Below are 23194 nucleotides of genomic sequence, written 5' to 3' on the forward strand. Positions count from 1 at the left end.
AAGAAAAGAAAAATATTTCACTTAGTTCAATTAAGATATTTCAGGCAAAATTTCTTTCCAGTTTTCAACCCCAATCTTGGAAATATGTATTCAGTTATGAGTGTAGTCCCACTGTACATGAGGTATCTAACATTCACCTACTCTTAAAAAGCAGTTCTCCTATCTTTTCTGTGCTAAAATATCTACTAAAGTAGCTGATACCCATTGACAAGATCAGTTGGCTAAGTTTACCTAAGGATCAGGAAACACTCACTTATGTATGAAACAGGACAATAAAAATAACAAGCCAAAAGTAAATGTTCTTGCATGCAAACATGAGAACTTTAACCAAAAAATGGGGGATAAGTTTGATTCTGAAATTAGAATACTGAGCTAACAGAAGATCAGGAGTGTTGTAGGAAGTGACATCAAACTTGGGGAACACCAGTGATCAGAGAGGCACTCACACAAGGTACAAATTATAAAGGACAGTCAAAGAAAATGGCAGTAATAAAGATGTGGTGTTACATAACATTTTATTTTTGTCAATCAAGTAAGTTAATTATCCATTAATAACAATACCCATGAACTGAAATGCTGGCCTTCATTGGAAGAACACAGGATTAAAAATAAAGAAAAAGCAAAGGGAGACTTCTGTTTTCACCACATTGATTTATTAAATACCATATTAAGGTATGATATTGAGGTTTAAGTGTTTAAATGCTGTACACAACTGTTCTGCCTTGCACTATTCCCAACACTGCTTATTGATCACAGCTGAACCAAGACACTGCAACCTTTAATCTGAGCCAGTTTATTATTTACTCACTCTCCCATTCCAGTTCTGGAAAAAAAAAACAACCCAACTCTCTGAGATCTTATGCGGTAAAATGGACTTTATACACATCAAAACAGTCCGGGGCAAACTCAGTTCCAAAGTGGTTTTAAGAAACAAGTTCCAGCACAGATTTGTATAAACTGGATGCTGTGGCTAAAGCAGACGAATTCCCAAAATCCAGCAGGAACACAGGCAGCATCATTGCTCTACGATGCACAGGATTTTGATTCCGAATCTCTTTCTTCTGTAGAACGTTATGAGTAACAAAAGAACAGGAAAGTAGCAATACAGCTAATGGAAAGAGTGACAGGAGGAGCTCGCTAAATTATCCTTGGAACAACCAGTGCATTAGCCACGGTTCTAGTCATGCCCTGATTGCGGTATATCTAGAAATAAACACCTCTCTGCTACACCCCTGCACACACCCAGCTACGCCCCATGCTCCACCTCATCCCTCATGCTTCACCCTTGGCCCGCATCCCTCATTTCCCCACACACAGGGGGAAGCAGCGGAGGAAACGCCGCGGAGGCACCGCGCACCCTCGACCCCTCACGGCGGCAGCGCCGCCCGGCCCCCTCGGCGCGCACGCGCAGGGGCCGCTCCCGCCCTGCGCTTCCCAGGACGCGGCGCCTGCTGGGATCTTCCGTCCATGCTGCCTCCGGGAGGTGCCGGCCTGAGAAGACGGCCCGGCCGCTGCCCGCCCGGCCCCGACTGAGCCCCCGCGTTCGGCTCGGCCGGCGTCTCCCGCCCCCCTGAACTGCAAGGTGAGGTCGGAGCCCGGCTGCTCGCCGCGCCATGGACAGCTTCCTGGAGGATTATGAGGAGGCGCCGTCGGTGGTAGTAGAGGGGAAGAAAAGGAGAAGAAGGAGAAGGAGCCCCGCCACTCAGGCGGCCTTGCAGCCGCCCCTGCACTTGCCCTTCCTGCCGCCGCAGTCGGGTAAGGGAGTGGCGTTTGTGCGTTCTCTTTGTGAACTCCTTCGTGCTGTCCTGGGAATGGTGGCAGAGTTTCAGCTTCTATCCGCCCAACCGTCTGCTTGCGCCGGGAAAGAGGTTCGAAATAACCGTAGTTATTTTGTGAGCCGACCGTGTGCCCTTGCGGGCAGCAGGGCCCATGGTATCATCGGGAAGAGCAGTGCCAGCAGGTCGAGGGAGGCGATCGTGCCCCTCTACTCAGCCCTGGTGAGGCACATCTGGGGAGCTGTGCCCATTTCTGAGCTCCTCAAGGCAGGAGAAACGTGGAGCTCCTGCTCCGGCGGAGGGCACCAAGGATGATTCGGGATATGGAGCATCTCTTACGAGGAGAGACTGAGGGAGCTGAGCCTCTTTAGAAGAGCTGGAGAAGACTGAGAGGGGATTTCATTAATGCATGTAATTTTTTCAAAGACAAGTGCTAGGGGGATGATGCCAGACTTTTCAATGGTGCCCAGCAGCAGGACACGGTGCAGTGGCCATAAACTAAAGCACAAGAAGTTTCACCTGAGCATGAAGGAGATCTTTAGATTGAGGGTGGGAGAGCACTGGAACAGCTGCCCATGGAGTTTGTGGAGTCTCCCTCTCTGGAGACTTTTTCAAATCCCACCTGGACACCTTCCTGTGTCACCTGCTCCAGGTGACTCTGCCTTGGCAGCTGGTTGGACTGGATAATCTCCAGAGGTCCCTTCTAACTCTCATGGTTCTGTGATTACCTGACTTAGCCATTGTTTGAGTTATTCCTTTGCCTACAGTATCCAGATAGGAGGTCTCTTGGTGAGCTCTTCATGTGCCTTGCAGGTGGCTCTTTCTGGATGAGAATTGTTGTAGGGTCATACAGCTGTGAGCTTTAAACACACTTCATAGGAATGAAGTTTCAGTTTCGTCCTGGTTTCAGTATAAATTGAACTACTATTGATGTAAAAAGACCAAGAGACCTCTTTGCAGCCTTGTACTCAAATGAGAATAATTCTCTACGTTTATCTTTGTGGGAATTGTTTAGCTTTTGGTACTGGAACAGTCTGTTTGTGTGCGTGCAAATCTACAGCACCGTGGCATCACAAACTTAGGTGCTGACTAATAAGTGAAGAGAATAGTCCCCAAAATATGACAAAATATACTGTGAAGTTATCAAAGTTATCTTTCTTGTATGGACACTACAGAAAGTCATCTTAAGCTCTGTGGTTCTGAAGATGAACAGGGAAGCAAGATTATGGGACAAGCTGGAAATGTGATATGGAATGACATTTTCCATATGGCTCCATGATTCTAGTAGGGCAGTAGTGTAACATAATTGGCTATTCACTGTTTCAAGTGAATGGCAATTTCAAGCACAGCTATGCGCTGCTTATGGAAAATGTCATTCCATATCACATTTCCAGCTTGTCCCATAATCTTGCTTCCCTGTTCATCTTCAGAACCACAGAGCTTAAGATGACTTTCTGTAGTGTCCATACAAGAAAGATGCTGAAAGGGAGAGCATGTGGCTATCTGAATAAGGGCTGTGACTGCTGTGGGCTTAGTTGATTTTTTTGTTTGTTTGGGGTTTTTTTTGTTCTTTATTTAGCATCTTCCAATGAATACAAGTTAAACTTCAAGAAGAGCAAGGAAGCATGTTTAAATTACATTCAGGATGCCTTGGTACAAAAGCAGTGGAAAAGGGCTGCAGAGTTTCTGACGTGCTATGTTGAGTCACTAGAAAAGGACTATTCCAGAGAACACATTGGTCCATCAGAGGTAAGCCTATGTTCCTTATCTGAGTTTTTTTGCAGTTGAAAAAATACTTTCATAACAGCATCCATATACTTCAGGACCAACGTCTGTCTTAATTAGCTAATCACAGGCTTGATTTTTTTTTAATAGATCCTTGTCACAACAGAAGAAGACTTGGCTTTATATAAGTTCACTCTATCAGCAGTGTATCTATGAAAAGTCAAAGTAGTCCTCTAAAATGGGAAAGCAGTAAATGTGTTTGGTTCTGGCATGTCATCAGTCAGAATCTGTTTGCAAGTTGGTGTCTTATTTAGGTTGTTACCAGCTTTTCCAGTAGCTGCAAAACTCCTTGCAGGTAGATGGAAGCAGGCGGAAGGAAAAGGATCAGAGTTTTAAATAAATGGAGTACTTGAGTATGGCTAGCTTTCAGACTTTGGAAACAAATGCATGCAGTTGGGGAGCTACATCAAATTGGAAAGAATCTTTGCTATTAAGTTCAAAGAGTTGTGTATACCTGGTGTCTTAGTGGGATCATATAAAAAAAGAACATAACTTTTCAGTGAGGGGAGGAGGAACCCTTTGGCATGCAGTTTTCATAAACTCTTCTGGAGTGCTGCATTTATAATGAGCTATTCTGAACCACTGAATGACTCTAAAAGTCCTACTGGATGAGTAAGTAGGTTACTACTGCAGTAGATAATGCTTTGTAGTATTTTTTATTTGCAACTCAAATGTACATTTTTCATGTCCTACAGTAACTAGAAGTTTAGTAAGACTATATGTGATGTCTGTTGCCATTTTTGTACTAAGGTTGGTTTTGATTTTCTTTCTCCCCATTAACAGATGATTTGGAGAATAGGAACTGAAATTTTGTGGCATCATTCCCAAAGCAGGATGAAAGAGTTCAGCTGTTTCATGGAACAGATGAAAACTTTAGGAGTAAAAAGGTACTTGAAGGTGAGTGTACTTAAAGCAGCCCTGATGATTTTTCACATTTATCTGAACACTTACTTGAATATTAATTTCCAGATCTCTTTTGAAATTACTGACATTCGTGCCAATAAAACTCAAACCCAGTGTCAATAAAACTCAAACCCAAAATTTGAATTACCAATTGCATTATATTTGAAGGTCATTTTATGCCTAACCTTATCTCATTTGGTTTGTATGTTTGATCATGGATGTATGTTCTCAGTCCTTAGAAATGCTTAAAAACCCTTTAATCTGTTAATTTGAACCAAATTCATATTCATGTATGTCCCAATGACATCTAAATACAGGTAATTACCTGCCAAGTTTTATTTTCAGTCTTTAATTTGACCACTGTGCTGCTGACTAAGCATTTGTACTTAAATTTTGCCTCATTACCCTCTCACTTTTTGAGTAGCTAATCTGATTATAAAACTGTATGTTGTGCACACCTGTGTCACACAGTTGTGGGGGTTTTTTTAATGGTTTTTTTTTCCCCTCTGGTGGCTCATTCAAACCTATAATGTTGGTTTCCTTGGCTGTTGCACACTTGGGATGGTGCCTCTGTCTTTTATACTGTTTTTAAAGGTCTTCAAAAGAAGTTCCATACAAGGGTTTTCTGGAGCTAACTGAAGGTTTAGGCTTTTATCTTATCATGCCCAATCAACATGGTAGGATGGAAGGACATCCCTCTTTCAGGTGCTCTGAAAAATAAGCAAATGCAACCCAGCTGGGTTTCCTCAGGTCATTTTTAGATCTTCTAAATCAGGTACAGCACATGTTAAAGACAAGCAGGTTTTTGAGGCAACGCAAATAATTTAAATTCTTCATTACGTGTCTTGGCAATATTTTTATGCACGTCAGCAAGTCTCCTCTTTATTTGCACATGTGTGTAGAACTTTGCTGTATTGCTTAGATTCTCTGCATTTGAGTGTGTAATGCTGTGTTTTGGACTGTTTGGGTTGTAGGTCTGCTTGGAGCATGTCTTCCATCTCCTCTGTAATGGGCAAATAGATGAAGCCTACCAGAACCTGTCCCTGGCAGAAAGCTGGAGGTTTGGAGAACAAACAGCCATTCAGGATAAGGAAATTAAGCTGATTCAGGCTTACAGGGGGCTCTTGGACTACTGTAGCTGGTCTAAGCAGAAGAAATTCCTTTTAGAGCATGGTAAGTGTTTTTTGGATTGAGCTGTAGCTTCAGCTTGCTCATGCAGATGCCAAGGTTTGCAATGACACCTTTTCCTTTACCAGACATCAGTGTGTGATGGTGTGGCTGGTACAGAATTCTATATCAGCAGTGATGGCAGTGCCAAAATAGCACTTTATGAAGTGCCCTGAAATGCTGTTCTGAAACTCTTTCTCCCCCTGTCCAGCCAGCATCACCTAAAATAGTGATCAAAGGAATGCATTCCCCGAAAGCAGTGGTTTAATAGGTGTGCAAGTGCATGATTGCCGCTGGAATGTTGAGTGATAGCAGCGTTTTATTACTTGCACTAGATCTCTGTTTCTCTGAAAACCAGATGTTGAATTTGGCTTATGGACCTTGTGCTGGTAGCATCTTCTCTTGATGTCCTACTCATTGTGCTCCATAAGTTGAAACTGATTATAAATTTCAATGAGGAACAGTGAAAATGTCTTGTTTCAGTACTGAGGAGTCTTTTCTTAAAAGCTCTCTGGCTGAAGTCCTTGCTTAGCAAAATGTGATCATCCCTAAGGTGCAGCACTTCAAGACCCCTGTACTTGGCAGAGTTAATAACTTTGTGACCTTCCTTTGTCTTTTGGTAGGTGAGGATGGATTTGCAGACTTGGCTGTTGAGCAGGAAATGCATGGTTACTTCCGGAAAGCAGCAGTGAACTTGAAGGAGATTATTAAAATACCTGGAGTCTGGGATGTCTTTGTGAAATGCTATGTGGATGTAAGGGCTTGTTTTACAGATGGCTTTCTTTTGTGTTTCCCTGTCTAATTTTCATTAAGATGCCCATATGCAGATTATTTTCTCTGTGTGTGAGTGAAAACAAAGTATTTCAAAAGCAATACATTTGTATGTGCATGTCACAGTCTTTGATACAGAGCACAGCATACTCCTGGTAAAGCTGCAGAGTCTGAGCACAGTACAAAAAGAACTTTTATCTGTTCATTGTCAAGAAAAAGAAGTAGACAAACAGCTTACATGTTTTGTTTTTGTGGGGCTGCAAAAATTGGAGCATAGCTGCTTTAGTTCAAATTCCTGAGAACACTTTGATTTATGGCAGGGGCAGTATTTTCTCTGGATACATGAAATGTTAGAGATGCCAAATATGCAGCCCCTCTCTGTTCTGCTTTGGGTTTTTTAAATACCTACTTAAGATTTGTAACCAAGAATTAGTAATTTTAAAGAGATCTTTTACTTTTTGTGAACACTGATAAGCTCTGACTTCTCTAAGCACGTGTCTTGGTTTGGAAAGACAGGACTCTGCTAAGGAAGGCAAGAGCCTCCCCTGAAATGGAAAATGTAAACTCCCTCTCTCCGAATTGTTAAAAATTTGAAATTAAGAGAGGTTCTCAGGCAGAGATATGGGAAGAGGAGTAACAGTTCTTTATTAGGGAAGAAAATAAAAAGAAAATAAACAATGTGGTGAATGAAAACAACACTGACAGTGTTGTTTGAGAACAAGAGTGAGAATACAACCTGACACCCTATGGATCAGGGTGTTGGTAGCAGTCCAATTGGAATTGTGGCTGCGGTCCTCCTGGAGTGTCAGATGTGGTTCTGTTGGAGCAGTGATCCTGTAGAAGGTTGTAGTTCTCCTCTGAAGATTGGAAGTGAAGAGGCAGCTGTTCCGCTGGGAATCCAGAACTCTTCCTCTGGGAATCCAGTGGAAAGGCTGTTCTGCTGTCCCAGAACCTCAGATTATATCTAGTTATGAATGCTTGGCTCCTCCCTCTGGGCAGAGCATCTCACAATGGGATGCTGTAATTTTATCAGTCATGCAGTGAGAGTCAATGGCCCATTAACTGATTATATCTCTCTGGAGGGAGGATGGGTTGTGGAAGAGAAGGAAAACTGCCTAATTAACAGAAGATAACTGCCACACCTCTAACATACACAGTGCTTGGCAATCTAGGACTCTCAAGAATTTTCCTTGGTGCTGGCATCTGCCAAGTTCTGTCTCTAGAGATATGGCAGGTGCCTTCAGCATCTCTTTCCAGTGTGCAAGGGATGATAATCCTTTGACAATTAAGTAGGTATTAAGGTATTTTCTCCCATGGTAGCTTCTGTGTGTGAATTCTTGTTTCTCTGTCCTGAGAGTAGCCAGTAAAATTAAGATGGGCGTGTATGTAATTATCTAATATGCATTATCTAATACACTGCACTCTTATATACAGACTGTGCTGCTGGATGGCTCTGTGGCGGTCCGGAATTAATTGTAAGAGTTTGGTTCCCTGTATCTGACAAACTAATGAGAGACTTAACTTCTAGTTGCTGGAGTTCTATGGTGATCACAACGAGGCCCACCAAGTGTTAAATGAATATGCCTACAACTCAAAGTTCCCTGCTAACCCCAATGCCCATGTCTACCTCTATCACTTCCTCAAGAGGCAGGGTGAATCAAAGAAATCCCTCATATCTGCACTGAAGGTAGGTATCCCTTAGGAGGTACAGTCTGTGTCAGTCATGGGGTGGTCTGTCTGACAGCTTGCTTAAGCTCTGTAACATAATTTATCCTATCGTATTTATTGTGGGAAGTAGTGGGAAGTTAGTGGGAGGGGGCAGAATCCTTTACTCTCCTTGAATTCCAGTTCTTGTTTTGCTTCTGACTGGTACATCATATCACTTAAAGGCAGTAAGCAAGTTCAGAAAGCATGTTCACATGGTTCCAGAAGTCTGTATCAGCAGACTTGTGTATAGCATGCATTGATTTCTCTTAGAGTTTGATCCTTACAATATTGTACAAATCATTAAATGCCTTCTCTTTCACCTATTGATCCTGTCTAGCAATTATTTTCTTTGCTTGTTTTCAATGAGCTGTACATTAAAGCTAAAAGTGAATGTCTGCTGGTTGTTGGCAGATAAGACCTTGTTGGGTTAAGCTTTTAAATTCCTGCTTTTCTTGCACTTGGTACTCCTTGCAAACTATGCTTTGCCACTTGATGGCACTAATGTGCTTTTGTTAGTACAAGTTTTGTTTATAAACAGGTTTGTAAGGCTGTTTTGTTTGTTTTAGACTTTGAAACTGTAGCAGTTTTGCATGAAATTCTCCTCTGCTTTTTAGCAGTGGCTTTAGACATGGGTCTCTTAGAAAACAGAGATAAATCATAGAAATGGTTTGATAAGTCCAGAAACTGGTCCAATGCACAGAGCAGTATACAGGGGAGCTAGAACTGTCCTAGGGAGAAAATGATGTTGCCTTCAAAAAAGGGGACACTGGATATGCATTTGGGCTGCTCCTTCAGAACGTTGTATTTGCCACAAGCAGTTTTTGTCAGCAGCAATCAAGGTATTTCATCTGTGGTGTCACAGAGCAGTGTCACAAATGTACAAAATGGACCTAGAGATCCATTCTTTATATCAAAGCACCAAAGTACCAGATTGCTTAATTTTCCGAACTAAAAGCACTCAAAGCTCTGAAGCCTGTGCTTTTCTTGGTCAGGTAAGAGTCTTCAAAAGTTTTCACATTAAAATAACCTATCTGGGTTTTGTCTTTTATTTTTCAGATCTTGCACGATATTGTTCCTTCTCATGAACTAATGATAGATTTTAATACCATGCTTCAAAAATCAAGTAAGTCTTTACCTTTGTTCATTTCATTTATGGTAAATTCAGAAAACTATTCTGGATTATCCTACAGCCTTCTTTCTGCTTTTGAAATGAGTTTTGTTTCTTAAGAAATAATCCCAAAAAACCCACTCAAATGTCATCTTTTCAATCACCATAACCTCTTAAGATACATGTGTGAGCAGTCATTTACAAACTTGTGTAAACAAGTGCTTTTTTTTTTATTTTAAAGGCTGAGCAAAGCAAGCAGTTGTACGGCACAGGCAGGATCTCAAAAACAACTTAATTTTTTTTAGGCGCCCTACTCCAAATTCCAAGGTCTACATTCCATTTTGGGAATCTCTATTTATTTTTTTTCTTTATTGGAATGTGTCTATTCTTTAGTTCATTGTTAATGATCAAACAACAAAATTTTCCTTCTCTTTAAGGGAGCATTATCTTCAAACTGGTAGAAGAGTCTTCTAATCTGAAGACTATTTTTTTTCCATGCTGATCAATTGTATTCCAAGCTGTCTGTCTTCTTGTGGCTTGGTATGTCTCAGCAGGTCAACAGATTGGTGAAATGTAAATGAAGAAAGATTGTTCACTCCTCTGATATGATGAGGTTTAATGGCTTCACACTGACAGGGGGAAGTTTAGAAAAGATTTTGGGAATAAGTTCTTGATTGTCAGGGTGGTGAGGCACTCGCACAGGTTGTCCAGGGAAGCTGTGGATGCCCCATCCCTGGAAGTGTTCAAGGCCAGGATGGCTGGGGCTCTGAGCAACCTGCTCTAGTGGAAGGTGTCCCTGCCCATGGCAGGGGGTTGTAACTTGATGATTTTTAAGGTCTTCTCCAACCCAAACCATGATTCTCCTTTGGGAGGAGGAAAAAGAGACCTTTCGTCTGAAACCTCCCTTTTTCAGTTCATGTGTGACATATTTGCCAGCTTTTCATAACCAATGAGAATAACCTGGAGTTTTTAAAGAAATTTATACCAATAAACATAACTTATGTTTAAAGTAGCAGCACTGGGGGGAGGGGCAGAGTGGAGAACTGTATTTCACTTGTGCCTTACAAATGAGTTTATCCTGATCTGTGTAATTCATTAATCAGCCTCATCTTTTTCCAGAGAAAAGAAAAAAGCGTCAACTGGGCCTAGAAGTTATTTTTGCAGCTTTGGATTATGCTGGCTGGAAAGAAAATGCAAAAGCATGGAGCTGTTTGGCAAGACAGGTGAAACAAATTGTAATGTAAGTAGCTTTGATGCAGTGTGTTGAAACAAAATTGTCAAGTCTCCACCTTTGGGCAGTGGACACAGCGACCCTCTGTGATCTAACTTTGCCTTCATTTTTGCCTTTCATACACAACTTCAGAGTATCTTTGAATATACTGGGCAGTTTGATCACTGTATGGGAATGTCACTTCCCTGCTGTAGATAGTTTTATAGAATCCTAGAATAGTTTGGGTAGGAAGGGATCTGAAAGATCACCTTGTTCCAGCCCCCCTGCCATCGGCAGGGACACCTCCCATTAGAGCAGCGTAGTAGGCAGTCCATGGCTGGATACCAGGCGCCCACCAAAGCTGCTCTATCCCTCCACTCTGCAACTGGATGGGGAGAGAAAATATAAGTGTTCATGGGTTGAGAGAAGGACAGGGAGAGACCACTCACCAATACTATATTGGGCAAAACATACCCAGGCCCTCACCATCAGACTGAAAAATTTCTTCCTAATATCTAACCTAAACCTGTCGTTTGCCAGTTTAAAGCCATTCCTGACCCAGGGCCTCACCATCACAGTGAAGAATTTCTTCCTAATATTTAATCTAAACCTGTCCTTTTCCAGTTTAAAGCTGTTCCTTCTTGTCCTGTCTCTACCTTCCCTTGCAAAAACTCCCTCTTCGTGTTTCTTGCAGATTCCCTTGAGGGGCTGGAAGGAGTTTGTGTTGCTGAAATGCTTAGTTTAAGGGTGTTATTGCCTAACAGTAATAACTGTTGGGGATGAGTTAGTCTTTGAGTATGCTTGGAGTAACATAAACCTTTCCTAAGGACAAAGCAGCCCCTTCATAGTATTCATTTGTTGACAAACCTGGAGAAACTTCCATATTACTATTGAAAAACTGGCAGACAAGTGAAACGCTTGCTTAATTTTAAACCATTATCTGTGCTATTGCCAAGGCTTAATAAAACTGCTAGAGTTCACTTTCAGCCTCACAAGTGTTGCCAGAGATTAAAAAATAATTGTTAGTTTTATGTAAAAATGCTTGTATTAGTGTTTTGGTATAAAGTCAGTGTGTCTGTGTTGGCAATTTAGGAGATTTGTAGTGTAGATTATAACATTCACTGTCTCCTAATAATCTTTCTATTACATTTTAACCTCTTCTGTAATTTGTTTAACCTTTTTCCAGCTCTGAGAAGCATCTTGACTGGATCAAGCAAGAGTGGAACTCCAGGAAGGACTGGTGGCCGGACTTCCATTTTAGCCGTTACTTGGCAAAAAGGAATTGGCAGGAAAATAAAAGCCTTTCATATGAAAAAGCTCTGGTGGCTGGAATTCTTCTGGGAAAGGGTATGATTTTTTTTTTTTTCTTTACAGTTCATGGAACAGAAATAATGTCTAGTTCTAGCCCTAATGACATGGGATGCAGCTGCTCTGCTGCCTGGAAGAAATAGAGTTTCTTTCTTTTAAATAAGATTCTTGTTTTTGAAGGTGAACATGAAAGGTTCATTTAAGTTGGTTTGATATTTAACAGTGAGGCAGCTGGTCTTATTGTGGTTTAGAATTCAGTTTTATCTAGCCTTGTTGAGCAGCCACAGTACCATTTGTCTTGTTTGACCTTCAAACCATAACTCCAAAAATGCACAACACCCTCATTAGAGAATATTGTGAGGACCGCGGGGAGTTTGCTTGCTGTATGCCAGCCTGGGCAGTATCTCAGCAATACTGGGTGTCAGCTGGTCATTAAGGACCATGGGGATGTTGTAATGCAGGAAAGGGAGGGAGAGTCTGAATGAAAAACATCATCAATTTAGTAAAAAGGTGAAGATTATTACCTCTTTAGTAGCATTATTTGAAATGCTGCCAAAACAAGGGGAGGATCAGGCCAAGAATCACATGCTAAATTGAGAATGGGAATATGGTGTGGAGACAACGGCTTGTAGACTGGTTTGAACTTCTGGTTGGTGGCCAACATGTTCATTGTCAGCTTTTCTGTAACTTTTTCTTCTGCACTTCAAAGAACAATTTCTCATAGAACAAACAGAGCTTAATGTTGGAAGCTCTTTGGATATTTTTGGTTTTGCTTTCAGTAGAATCAGATATCTCCCTTTAATTGCCAGATGGCAAATAAAAGCATTCCAGTTCAGATTTTCTTGAATGAAGTTTCAGTACTTACTGGTCTCAATGTGAGCTTCTGTTTTCATTATCTAGCATAATAAATTAATGTATGCACATATATGATACTGTATTATATCAATGCTGCTTTACACTCTTGAAATTTTACTTTGTGATCTTATTTGCAGAGCAAAAATGAAAGAGAAAAAAGCATTGTGCAAGATAACAAGCATTTAGATACATGTAGAATGTTTGCTGGGCTAAGTGAGGATAGATTATTTAATGCTGCAGTTATGTCTCTAATGAGCATGTCTTGGATTTTAATACCTTTAATTACTGAAAAGTTTCTTAGCTGTTTGCATATTATTTAAATTATGAAAGCATTTTGTATTTGCTTGTATCATGGTGTAACTTAGTGTTGTTTTTTTTAAATTTCTTTAGATTGCAAATACTTCAAATATGTATCACACCAAGGCTGCAAAGCTCAACTGAAAAGGTTTCGGATGCTGAAGAAGATTGTGACTAGGCACAATCCTGTTTCCCTGAGAATATGTGGTCTTCCAGATTCCTCTGTTTAGCCTTGATGAGAAGGTGACCCTAAGGTTCTTGGTACTTTTTCCTCTCTGTAAAACTGACTTTTGTGTTGGTGGTACTCCAGAACCTTTAGGCAGACCCTCTTGACTCAGTACTAGACTTTTTTTAAATATATTTATGTAAAATCACTTTGGTTGGTATTTATTCTTTTAATAAAATAAATGTAAATCAAGTGATAATGTCTGAAGAATTACAGAAAGAATTTTTGTAATGTTACTTTAATATTTGTGTGAAATGCAAACAGTGTTGATTTCAAATACATCTTAAAAGAGCAGAGGCACAGAAACACTGCAAAATTCTCTACCTCCTGGAAGAGACTTGTTTGTGCAGTCATGCCCATGAGTTGAAATATGCAGTGTTGCTGTGTTTGGAAAGCAATTGTCCATGTGTTATCACAAACCAGAATTCCAGTTTGCTTGAAAACAACAACAAAATGGTTCCCAAATGGAACCATTTTGGCATTAAAACAGAACCATTACTTCTGTTTTAATGCCACATCTGTAGAATTCTGGAGGACCAGGTGCTTGAACCTCCCTCTGGGATTTTGGTCTGGGTTCACATGGTGTTGAGATAAGGCACGAAATGATGACACAGACACTGCTGCTCTCGAGGGGAACAAAAAAAGAGGACCTTTATTTTCTGACTCCAACATTTATAGTTTTCCAAAGGTGACAGTGGATTGGGTGACAGTGCCACCTCTCCAGTGCCACTGGACAGACCAAGGGTCCATCAATTCTCTCCACCTCCATGAAAGAATGCAAAACATAGGTTATTTACAGAATTGTGTGTGAGAAAGTTAGTTGAGAGAATATAAACATCAGAAGGCTTTACAAAGTTTTACAAAATCAGGGCGACATCTCACCCTTTTCTGTCTAAAAAAGAAAAAACGAAAAAGAAAATGAACAATGTGAAAAACAAACATGAACAATGTTCAGTGTCCATTTGCGGAGGAGTCATCAGAGCGATCACTCGCGTCGTCTGCATCCGAGTCATCACTCGATGAGTCACCCGCTTGATGCCTTTCAGGTTGGTCACGGTCTCCATGTTGCCCGTCGGCCGGATTCTGTCTCTGCGGTCGCAGGTCAGGGCGAACACACTTCGAAGGTACCCAGCGTACCCCAGTATCTGTGGATACACAAGCATACCCGCGCCCCGAAGCGATAAGGTCATAGGGACCTTCCCACTGTTTGGTGACTAAATTCCGCACCTGAACCTTCGCTCGAGGCTGAAGTGCCTCATCCGCAGCCTGCAACGAGAGATGATGGTTCAAAATGACAGGATTATTTGAGTTCTGCGGCACAGTGAGATGATTGATTGTGTACAAAGCTTTTGCCAACCGACTGTGCGGGGTTTCACCCTGCATTCCCCGTTTTTGTTTTTGAAGAACCCGCTTCAGAGTACCATGAGCGCGTTCTACAATAGCTTGACCGGTTGGAGAATGAGGGATACCAAACTTGTGTGAGACACCCCACAACTGCAGGAACTGCCGCACCTTCTGTGATGCGTAAGCAGGACCATTGTCGGTCTTCACAGCAGAAGGTATGCCCAGAACGGCAAAGGCCTGCCTCCAGTGGGCAATGACATCACGGGCCTTTTCTCCAGTGTGAGCAGAAGCCCACATCGCAGAGGAGAACGTGTCCACCGTGACATGCACATACTTGAGCCGGCCAAACTCGGCAATCTGGGTGACATCGGTCTGCCAAAGCTCCAAGGCCCTAAGGCCTCTGGGGTTTACCCCTGCCGGCAAAGGCGGAGCAAGCGCGTGGCAGTCGTCACACGACTCAACAATGTCACGAGCCTCAGTTGGCGTCAGCTGAAACTGCTTCTGCAGGGTATGTGCGTTTTGGTGGAAAAACCCATGTGATGCCTTGGCCTGCGCGAGTGTATCAGGCTGAGGTGCTACCCACGCTGGGTTAGCCAACTTGTCAGCCCTCGCGTTACCTTCCACTATAAAGCCTGGCAAAGAGGTGTGACTCCTCACATGCAGAACATAGAAGGGATGAACCCGAGCCTGAATGGCACGCCACAAGGTCTTCAGCAAATGAAACAAGGCAGGATTACTGACCTCCTTCAAAACCGAATGACCCAATCGCTGCGCGATGTCGGCCACATAGGCGGAATCCGTGACCAAGTTGAAAGGCTCCTGGGAAAATTTCTCAAATGCCATGACAGCAGCCCTCAGTTCAACCAATTGGGCTGATCCATCCTCATGACCTTCCAAAACCTGCCACTCAGATCCATCCTTCCAGGTAACAATGGCCTTTCCGGTCCTCCCGGAACCGTCAGTGAAGACGGTGGGTCCTTGCACGGGTTCCTGACTATTTTTGGGCCGCAAAGACATTTGTGTGAATCTCGCCACATGCAACAGCTTATGGCTGGGCAGATGATAAGTGATCTGCCCTGAAAAGTTTTCCAGAGCACTCTGCAGGGACACACTGTTTGCAAAGCTCCAGTCAAAATCCTCCCGTTGCACCGGGAGTACAATCTTTGCGGGATCCGCACCCATCAATTGCAAACACCGTTGCCGGCATTTGATTATCAAGCGAGCGATTAGCTCAAACAATGCAGTTGCCGTCTTCTGCGGCTGATGGGGCAGGAAAACCCATTCCAAGATGTGCAAGGAATCGGACCATTTGTCACTCCACTGGCCAATGATACCTGTGGGATGCGAATCTGGAGTGGTGATGAACACAGTGACATCAACGGAGGGATCAATGCGATGAACTTGGCAAGCCGAAACAGCTTGCTGAACCACCTCCAGCGCCTTTTGCGCCTCAGGGGTCAACGTGCGAGGTGACTTTAGATCATTGTCTCCTTTCAACAAATCATACAGCGGAGACAGCTGTGCATTGGTCAGTCCCAAATATGGACGCAACCAAGTGATGACACCTACCAATTTCTGAGCATCATTCAGTGTCTTCACAGAATGCACAAATTGCACCTCTTGGTGACAAATTGTCTGTTCCAGAATTTTGACCCCCAAATACTTCCAAGGTGGTTGTTGTTGAACCTTTTCTGGAGCCACTTGCAGCCCATGAGCATGCAAAGCATCCAGCAACCGAGGCTGAATCCTCAGCAGCTCATCCTGGGTGGACGCAGCCACCAAAATGTCGTCCATATAATGATACAGACGTGCATCAGGAAACTGCTTGCGAACTCCAGACAAGGCCTGGGCCACATACCATTGGCATATGGCTGGGGAATTGCGCATGCCCTGGGGCAGCGTCCTCCATTGATATCTCTGTGCCGGCTCAGCGTTGTTAATTGCTGGCACCGTGAAGGCAAATTTCGGCCTGTCATTGGGATGCAAAGGAATTGTAAAGAAACAATCCTTCAGATCCACAATGAGGATCGGCCAGTCCGCGGGAAGCATGGTAGGCGATGGCATGCCCACCTGCAATGTTCCCATGCCTTCCATCACGGCATTGACCTTTCGGAGGTCTTGCAACAACCTCCATTTCCCAGATTTCTTTTTGATGCAGAAGACAGGAGTGTTCCAGGGACTGGTAGAAGGCTCCAGATGACCCTGGTCCAACTGCTCCTGCACCAGATTTCGAAGGGCGACCAATTTTTCATGAGGGAGGGGCCACTGGTTCTCCCAAACAGGTTTGTCTACCAGCCACCGTATAGGAGGCGTAGAACAGTCTGCGCCCTTCGTCGCAGTGGCCCCCATCAAAAACCCGTCCCGATGCGCACCCCCCAGGCGGACAGAACATCCCTCCCCCAGAGGTTAGCAGGGGTAGAGGTAACATGAGGCCTAACCCAGGCCGTCTGTCCCTCCGGGTTTGCGACCAGCACGGGCCGCTGGCTCACGAAACATTGCGCCGTCCCTCCCAGTCCTGTGACAGGCGTCTCCACCGGATCCAGGGGCCACTCCGGGGGCCAGGCAGCAAGGGAGAGAATCGTGACATCAGCCCCACTGTCAAGAAGTCCGCGGAGGCGGATGTCCGACGGCGTCGCACCAGGGTTGGACAGGGTGCACAGCATCTCGGGACGGTCCTTGGACAGGACGGTGGTCCAGTGAACTTGAGGCGACCCAGTGGATCCAAAGCCGCCCACACCACGTGACCGGTCAGCCGTCCTGCGAACAGAGGACTTAAAAGGCACAAGTTGAGCAATGCGCGTCCCTTTTGGGATTGTGACGGGGGGGTGGGTGTGGAAACCATGGCACAAATCTGCCCTGTGAAGTCTGCATCAATGAGCCCCAGGTGCACAATGATGCCCTGAATGGTGGCGCTAGACCTCCCCATCAGGAGAGCACTCATGCCTCCACCCAAGGGACCAAAAGCATCCAGGGGAATCTTGTGTATCCGACAAGATTCTAAGACAACAGTTGCTGCGGTGCAGACATCCACACCTGCTGATCCGCGGGTGCTGGCCGCAAGCCGGCAGAGCAGACCTCCATCGGCTCCGGGGTCTGGAGAGAGACTTGTGTCGGAGCGCATCTCTCCGGGGCGCTCCGCTTCCAGTTTCCCGAACCCGGCAAAGCCTGGCCATTAACATGAGCCGTCGCCTTGCAAGCATTGGACATGTGACCAGGCCGTCCACACCGACCACATAAAAACATGGGATATTTGGCCTTCTGCGCCTTCTTCCCCCTCTTCTTGCCATTCCGCGCATTCCCCTGCTGCGGCCACTGGCTCTGCGGCGCCGCCCAGACTGGCTGCACAGCAGTAGCCACGGCACCCAACTTTGGCCTCACCAGGTTGAAATTCGAACAGGCCTCTACTATGTCTGCAATAGTAGCAGACGCAGGCAGAGCCGCTATGACCCTCCTACAAGCCTCATTGCTGTTAAGTTTTAACATGTTCGAAAGGAGGCGATCCCTTGTCATAGCATCAGACACCTGCCTCTCCAGAGCTGCAGACAGCCACGTTGCATAGTCCATGAACGGCTCATCAGCCCTTTGGCGAATAGTCTCATACGGTGCCTGCGGAGCAGCCACCTCCACAGCCTGAACCAGTGCCGCCACGCCCAGCTCGTGGGCCTGTTGAAGCACAAGAGGATCATAGCCAACCTGCCCCTGAACATCACTAAAATGCCCCGTGCCCAACAGCATTTCAGCGACAACCGCACACCGAGGGTCCTGCGCCCCCAGCGCAGCATTCTGCCGCACCGCTTCAGCTGCCAGGCGAGTCCACTTGGCGTCAAAAACCACAAATTGCACAGGGTTAAAAAGAGCATGGCCCAGCTTGCGTATGTCATGAGGTGTCAGCACGTCCGCGGTAATTCTCCGGAGAACGTGCATAACTTCCACAGACCCCAGACCATGCTTAGCAACCGCATCGCAAAGTTCCTGCTCTACCTTAAACAAAATAGGTTGATGGGTGTTGTGAGTAACACCCCTGATCACAGGGAAGGCCTGGAGACTCCCCGACGAAGCTGCAGCACCTGCCACATCCTGTCCTGTGGGCATCACAGGGACAAAAGCAGATGCTGGGCTGGGAGCCAGCCCGACAGCGCCAGGCCCTGCATCTCCTGCAGCATCAGCAGAGCCAGAGGAGACTCCCCCTCGATCCCGCAGCTGCCGTGGGGATGCAGGATCACACATCTCGTCAGTCTTAGCTTTAACTTCCTGCCAGAAACGGCTGGGTTCCTTCGGACACACCGTCACCTGACATGAAGGCAGCGTCGACAAAGCCAACGAGGATTGACCATGGCCCCGAGGAGTCACTGGCCTCCCGCCGGCAGCGTCGGTAGACGCGCTAAATCGAAACACCTCAGCGCCCTGCCGCCCCGCAGCCCTGGCAGAGGGCTCCGTGGAGGGGGCAGGGGCGGGCGCCGGCACGGATCGGGAAACCGGCGTGGGGCCCCCCTCCCCCGACACGGGGGCGGGGCCGGGTGCCGAGAGGGGCACGGCCCATGGAGTCACGTCAGAGCGGGCCGGCACAAGGGGGGCGGGCAAAGCCCCGATGAGCGCCGGACCCGTGCCGCGAAAGGCGGCAGCGGGTACCACCTCCGCCGGGCGGGGCGGGGCGGGCTGCCAGGCCGCGGGGGCCGGGCCCGCCGGAGGAGCGATGGACGGCCCGCCCCGGGCTGCGGCCACGGACTGCGCTTGCCCAGGGACGGGAGAAACCGCCTCCCCCTCCGAGAAGCCGGACCCAGGGGGATGCAAAGCTGTCCCTACCGCAGCCAGGGGGTACTTGGCGGAGACGCCACAGTGCGGACACAGAATCGTCACGGAATCAGAGTCAAACAGAGGCGGGAGCGGGGCCCGTGACTGCCCGCTGTCCCCAAGTGCCGGGAAGGCACACAGGGAGGGAGGGTCCCCCCCCGTCCCGCCAGCCGTGCGGGGCGGGGCGGGGCGAGGGCGGCCCCCCGGCTCCACCGAGTCCCCAGATGCCTGCGGGGCACCCCCCGCCGGGCTCGGGGCCAGCTGGCCAGGAGCCAAATCCACCCCGGGGGAACAGACATCGCCCTCCGAGGCGGAGCTGCCCCCCAGCTCTCCCTCTCGGGGTGGGGGAGAGGGTCCTGCGTCATACAGAAGATCAGACTCCCCCTCCTCCACATCCGAGACAGAAGGGGTCCCTAGGGAACCCCGAGAGCTATAACGAGGAGACCCCCGCCAAACGTCACTCAACTTCTTCCAGTGCACCATCAGCGATCTCACATCCACCGAACAATGGTCAAGGAGAGCAACCATGAGACGATTCCCCCACGCGAGACCACGCCTCCCTAGAGAGCGCCTCCAAAGGGTCCGAAAAAAACCCTTGCTCTCTGGCCCACAGAAACAGACTCTCAAACTCACTCCAGGAAAGGGAAACTCCCCTCCGGTCGAGGAGAACTTTCCAGAGGTCTAAAAGAACAGAAACATCTGAGGAACTCACAGAGGCTGCCATCTCTCACAAGAGCAGCAGGCAACGCCAAGCAACCAAGGCGGGGGGGAAGGATACAACCTCACCCAGCAAGGCCGCACGACACTCGAGGTCTCAAATTCACACGAAGGGGTTCACCAGATGTTGAGATAAGGCACGAAATGATGACACAGACACTGCTGCTCTCGAGGGGAACAAAAAAAGAGGACCTTTATTTTCTGACTCCAACATTTATAGTTTTCCAAAGGTGACAGTGGATTGGAGGGTGACAGTGCCACCTCTCCAGTGCCACTGGACAGACCAAGGGTCCATCAATTCTCTCCACCTCCATGAAAGAATGCAAAACATAGGTTATTTACAGAATTGTGTGTGAGAAAGTTTGTTGAGAGAATATAAACATCAGAAGGCTTTACAAAGTTTTACAAAATCAGGGCGACACACATGGGTCTTGTGAGAAGTGCCTTAAGACAACGTGTCTTAAACATTAAGTGAAACACTTGCTGTAACTATGTTTTGTTAAAAGCAATTACTCATCATTCCCAACCTTAGTGCTTCTTTACTTCTGAGTCCCTAAGAATTCTGCTTCCGCATTGTTTAATAGTCAGGGGATGTTAGGTTGGATAAGGGGCAAGGAGACAGAGACACAACTCACTCCCGATGTTCAATGTTCATGTGGCACAGAAGTTTATTTTCCCAGGCTACTCTTTTATAAAGATTTTTAAAAGACCCAGTCTGGATATTCTTATTGGTCTGAACTCCATGCCCCCTCAGGATCTGGCCACTGAAATGCTTGCAGCTTCGTAAGAGATCTGATCAGGAGAAGGCCCTGTCAGTTGATCCTGGGACTTTGGTAGCAAGCTCATATATGATATCCAACAAGGGGGTTGTGTTAGAGATTTTAAACTGGGTTTGGACTATTTTAATTTAGATTGTGAAGTTTCAAAATGTTCTTCCCCAGCATCCCATAGGGTATCCTTCAGCCCTGGGAAGCAACTCCTCCTTAAGTGAGAGAGATGATCAAGACTTGCTCCCACTGTCCACCTCACTGGAGTTCATGCCTGAACGTGGATCTAAAGCTGTTCTGGGACAGCCCTGACAGGCAACCAGGTGTCCCTTCCCTGGAGTCTTTATTTGGCTTCTTGACGGCTATTGTGCCCCTCTGCTCCCCTGAACTTGCAAAGATTGACTTTGATGGACTGATGACTCTCCTGTGATGCCTCTGAGAGCATCCCAGCAGGGTGTTACTTGGGCTTCCCCCTTCCATTATCTGCCTGTGTTCCTTTGTGAGTGTGAAAAATGCCAATCACTTGTTTTTTAATTTTTAAAAGTTTAATAGTAATAAAATGGTTATAAAAATAGTAATACAATTAGAGTAATAATAATTTGGACAATTTGAATTAGGACAATATGAGACAATAGAAACAAAGAGTTATGGACGTCTGGGCACCTTTTTCTGGGCAGCACAAAGCCAGAAAAAGGGTAAGTATTTCTCAGGGGGGCAGTGGGGGAGATGAATGTGTGTGAATGAGAGGCGGGCTGGTTGTCCCAGACCTGCCAAGTGAGTGCAGTCTCCCATGCTGCGTTTCCAAGTTTTCACGAGAGAAGCAGCCAGTAAAGGGACAAAGCAAGTGATAATAGGAGTGAAAAAGTCCCCCAGGGTAACTGGGACTGGGTCTCAGGGAGGGCTTGGACCCCTTGGAGGTAGGGAGCAATGTTTCCTAGCCCAATCCAGTTGGAAATGGGACAGGAAGGGCCCTTAAAAACCTGCTGGGTTGAGGGATTAACATTCCTAGAGCATCCCAGAGCAGGGTTGAGCAGAATTCTGCCTGAGTGAGGATATACCCAAGGACATCTGCGGTTGGACAACACAGCTAGATTGAGGGATGAAAATGTTGCCCAACAGCATCCAAGATTGAACAACACAGCCAAAAATAATTAAATGCCCAAGAGCATCTGTAGTTGTACCATACTGCTGGGCTGAGGGACAGAAAAATGCCCAGGAGCATCTGGGGTTGAACAACACAGCTGGATTGAAGGAAAAATACCGAAGTGTGGAAGGGGCTAACAGCGGGCCTGTTAGCTAAAGGAGTGAGAAGCAAGAAGCTGATAAGGAGCTCTCTCCAAGGCTGTCACCAAGGAGACAAAGAGAAGAGAAGAACTGAAGAAAGATAAGAACTTTGCAGCTGGACGAAGTATTTTTAGAAAGTTAGTTAAGTCACCGTAAATTCTCACCAATAAAATTATGTTGAATCATGGTGGCCAATAATTAAGGTAGAAGAAGCATAAACAATTGGAAAGTGTATAAAAGATCAGCCATGTTCAAGAATAAAGAGTTGCCAACTGAGACTGCTTGTGGTCTCTGCTTTTTGTCGTGACCGCCTCGACAGTGACACCCAAGAGCATCTCGGGTTGGACAACACGTCAGGATTCAGGGAAAAATACCCAAGAGCATCTGGGGTTGGACAACACAGCTGGGTTGAGGGATATCCAATAGCACTGGGACTGGTCAGTAATACTTAAACCTGTAATAAGTGATGTGAAAGTAAAAAGTACCTTAAAATTGTCTTGTTGTGTGTGTGAGAGTGAGTCACACACAAAATCAGTCTCAACTTCCCGGGCGGGTGGGAAGTGGGGGGGCAGTGGAAAGAGGAGTGTGTGACCGGCAAACCAGAATATTGTTCCCGGGGAGGGTGGGGCTTTAGCTGAAGGGTGTGTGTGACCTGCAAACCAGGCCAGTGTTCCCTGGGCATGTGAGGGGGCCGTAGCTGAAGAGTGTGAGCGACACACAGACAGCCTCACAGGTGAACGGGAACCGGAGGCGACCAGAGTCAGGGCCCTTCCAGGAGGCCCGGCAATACTGAGACCTGGAGGCCAACCCCAAGGCGAGGGGAGCCACAGGGACCCGTGATTTTCTGGTGGCAGGGATCCACTTTGTGTCTTGAGGGTGTGAAGGAATGTGTGAAAGTGAATGAGGAATAAAAGTGAGTGAATGTAGACAAATGGAAGTATGGGTAATGTAGAAGCTTTACCATATCTCCTCGGAGGGAGGTGTGTTGAACCGAGTATTGTGTTGAAAAGTAGTGTGAGAAAAAGGTTGTTTTTGGGAAAGAAAAGTGGTATTAAAGCTGTTAGTGAAAGTAAGAAACAGAGGCAGGGGATGAAGAGATAAGATCTTGAAAATGGAACAGAAAACCAGTAAGTTGGATACAGGGAAGAAAGGGGGAATAAAAGCATAGTAGAAGAGAAA

General features: G+C 46.0%; 1 protein-coding gene across 1 annotated transcript; it reads left to right on the forward strand.

The window, feature by feature from the left end:
- Window positions 1–1441: 1441 nt before the first annotated feature.
- Window positions 1442–13304, forward strand: TAF1A (TATA-box binding protein associated factor, RNA polymerase I subunit A). Its single transcript, XM_009097029.4, has 10 exons — window positions 1442–1755; window positions 3355–3524; window positions 4344–4457; window positions 5438–5636; window positions 6254–6384; window positions 7930–8088; window positions 9165–9231; window positions 10336–10456; window positions 11613–11773; window positions 12980–13304. Exons 1-10 carry the CDS (start codon window positions 1614–1616, stop codon window positions 13114–13116), a joined length of 1401 nt encoding a protein of 466 aa, XP_009095277.1. The 5' UTR covers window positions 1442–1613; the 3' UTR covers window positions 13117–13304.
- The last annotated feature ends 9890 nt before the right edge of the window (window positions 13305–23194 follow it).

Source organism: Serinus canaria, chromosome 3 (assembly GCF_022539315.1).
Source record: "Serinus canaria isolate serCan28SL12 chromosome 3, serCan2020, whole genome shotgun sequence".
Lineage (NCBI taxonomy): Eukaryota > Metazoa > Chordata > Aves > Passeriformes > Fringillidae > Serinus > Serinus canaria.

Bases quoted from the DNA above. Each gene is read 5' to 3' on its own strand.
- TAF1A (XM_009097029.4), top strand. From the start codon at position 1,614: ATGGACAGCTTCCTGGAGGATTATGAGGAGGCGCCGTCGGTGGTAGTA. The intron at 10,457-11,612 runs GTAAGTAGCTTT...ACCTTTTTCCAG, and splicing joins CAGGTGAAACAAATTGTAAT to CTCTGAGAAGCATCTTGACT. The intron at 11,774-12,979 runs GTATGATTTTTT...AAATTTCTTTAG, and splicing joins TGGAATTCTTCTGGGAAAGG to ATTGCAAATACTTCAAATAT.